General features: G+C 40.4%; 1 protein-coding gene across 1 annotated transcript; it reads left to right on the forward strand.

Moving 5' to 3' along the window:
• The first annotated feature begins 403 nt into the window (after positions 1 to 403).
• Positions 404 to 2,488, forward strand: LOC127102205 (uncharacterized). The gene has a single exon (XM_051039606.1). It carries the CDS (start codon positions 404 to 406, stop codon positions 2,486 to 2,488), a length of 2,085 nt encoding a protein of 694 aa, XP_050895563.1.
• The last annotated feature ends 461 nt before the right edge of the window (positions 2,489 to 2,949 follow it).

Here is a 2,949-nt window from a genome sequence, read left to right on the forward strand (position 1 = left end):
AAATTGAATTTTCCTATAAATACTACTACTACCTCATTTACATTCATCAACTCAAATCCTCAACTTACATTCACACAAAATCAAATTCATATTTCCTATAAATACCACTACTACCTCGTTTACATTCACCAAACCAAATCCTCATATATTTTCAAACTAAATTTACACATCCATGGCTCAAAGAAATTTAATTGTTTCTATCCATTCCGAAGGATCACTTTTCACATGTTCAAATGAGGGATTCTTATTTTGCAATACGAATGTAACTATGTTCAAGATCCACATCAACTCCGACTATTTCCATTTAAAAGACCGTATTGAAAAGAAGTTGCAACGTTATGTTGAAGACATCATTTATCGTCAACCATTATTTAATGGAGATGATAATATCGTCTTTCACATAATGACACCGATTAAGACCGACGAAGATGTCAGGTCGATGTTTCAATGTCATGTAACATTATCTCAAGTACCCAGCATTGAGATATATGTTCGTCTAGTTGATATTCCCGAAGAACAACCGATTGACAATGTTGAGGAACAACCGTCTCACTGTTATCCAACGCAATCTGTACAGTCACACGACTATGGAATGAGTCAAGCTATTGACGAAGAGCCGACTCAAAATAATGAACCTTTCATACCAAATGAAGAGGTGGGCGAGAATAGTGAGGATGATCTTGAGGAGGTTCGATTTGAAGATCTTTTCGGTGTTAGCGATGACGATGGCAATGAGGAAATATTAGACACACCGGCTGTTGCACTAAGAGTGCAACCAATTAGTTTGTACAATCCACCTGCGCACATGCAAAATATAAGTTTGGATGATGCCGAACCAAGCTCCGTTTTTGGCAGTTTCATACCAACTCACAACTCTGACGAAATTGAGGAGGGCATAGAGTATGAAGATAAGGAAGAGTGTCTTCTGGCGTTGCAACAATGGCATATAAAACGTAGTCTAGATTTCTCTGTGGTTAAATCTGACAGTGTACGTTTTGTCATCAAATGTAGAAATGCAACATGCAATTTCAAATGCAGGGTCTCTTTGCGCAAGGGCAACTCAAGGTGGAGAGTTGGTAAGTCTAGTGGGCCTCATACGTGCACAACAACTTCCATGTCACAAGACCATACAAAACTCAGTTCAGAAATGATTAGCAAGAGCATAATGGAGCTTGTAAATCGGGACGCTTCTCTTAAGGTGAAGGTTATCATTGCTCATGTTGTTGAGAAATACCGGTATATCATATCATACAAAAAGGCATGGATTGCAAAGTGTAAGGCGATTGAGTCACTCTATGGAAATTGGGAGACATCTTACAACGATCTTCCGCAGTGGATACTGGTAATGAAAACATATCTTCCAGGTACCATTATAGAATTACAAACCCTACCTGTGATTTCAAATGATGGGTCATACTTGGGTGACCAAAGGATATTTCATCGTCTATTTTGGGCGTTTAGACCATGTATACGTGGCTTCGCGTATTGTAAACCAATTGTGCAGGTTGATGGAACTTGGTTGTATGGCAAGTACAGAGGGACTCTGCTGATGGCTGTGGCACAGGATGGGAACGGAAACATATTTCCGATAGCGTTCGCATTGGTTGAAAGTGAAACAAAGGAAGCCTGGAGTTTCTTTCTTAAGAATTTGAGAATGCATGTTACCCCCCAACCAAACCTATGCCTAATATCAGACAGACATGAATCAATAAAGAGTGCATACAACAACCCGGAAAATGGATGGCAGTTTCCTCCTTCATCACACGTCTATTGCATCAGACATATCGCGCAAAACTTCATGCGGGAGATTAAAGACAAGGATCTGCGGAAAATGGTTGTTAACATGGGTTATGTATTAACAGAGGCAACGTTTAACTACTACCGGGGGGAAATCCGAAGAACAAACAACGACGCTTTATCATGGATAGACAACATCCCTCGCGAGAAGTGGGCAAGGGCATTTGACGGAGGGCAACGCTGGGGTCACATGACAACTAACCTAGCAGAAGCAATGAACGCCGTGTTGAAAGAAACCCGGAACCTTCCAATCACTGCGTTGGTCAAATCTACGTACTATCGTTTAGGATCACTATTTGGTAGAAGAGGCCATCAGTGGACAAAAATGTTAGCCTCTGGGGAGGTTTTCACTGATAACTGCAACAAGGGGATGGCTGAGGAAGTCATCAAAGCTAACACGCATAACGTCATGCAGTTCGACCGAGAGAGATTTTATTTCATGGTCCAAGAGAAGATTAATCATAACGACGGTCGACCAACCGGAACGTTCAGCGTTGATCTAAGGAAACAACACTGTGACTGTGGGAAATTTCAGGCATTTCACTTACCTTGCTCTCATGTAATCGCAGCATGTTCAAGCATACGCCAGGACTATTCCATTCACATTCCAGACGTCTTCAAAATTCGTAACGTCTTCAAGGTCTATCAGGAGAGTTTCCTAGGACTTCCCCATGAGGAGAATTGGCCATAATATGAAGGATATACTCTTTGCCACGACGACTCTATGAGAAGGAGGAAGAAAGGGCGCCCAAACAGCACCAGGATTAGAACCGAGATGGACGACGTTGAGAAGGAGAAGAGAAGGTGTGGAATTTGTCGCGAAATAGGACACATGCGTAGGAAATGTCCTAATGTTGCAGGATCATCCCAACGACCTTCCAGATGATTATCTTGTTGTTTTAAATATCCGTTCAGATGACTATGTTTATTTATTTATTTATTTATTAACTACTATGCACATAATATATATAAACCATTTTGTATTTCTAATGTCTTTTGGGAACAAACATTTATGAAATACATTTGATAATCAAAGGCTTCTGGTTACAAAGTACGACCACATTAACTAAACAACAACAACAATCAACATAACTGGTAATTAAAAAACTAATCAACAACAACAACCAACACAAGTGGACCTTCAACTCCTCT

This window comes from Lathyrus oleraceus, chromosome 7 (assembly GCF_024323335.1).
Source record: "Lathyrus oleraceus cultivar Zhongwan6 chromosome 7, CAAS_Psat_ZW6_1.0, whole genome shotgun sequence".
Classification (NCBI taxonomy): domain Eukaryota; kingdom Viridiplantae; phylum Streptophyta; class Magnoliopsida; order Fabales; family Fabaceae; genus Lathyrus; species Lathyrus oleraceus.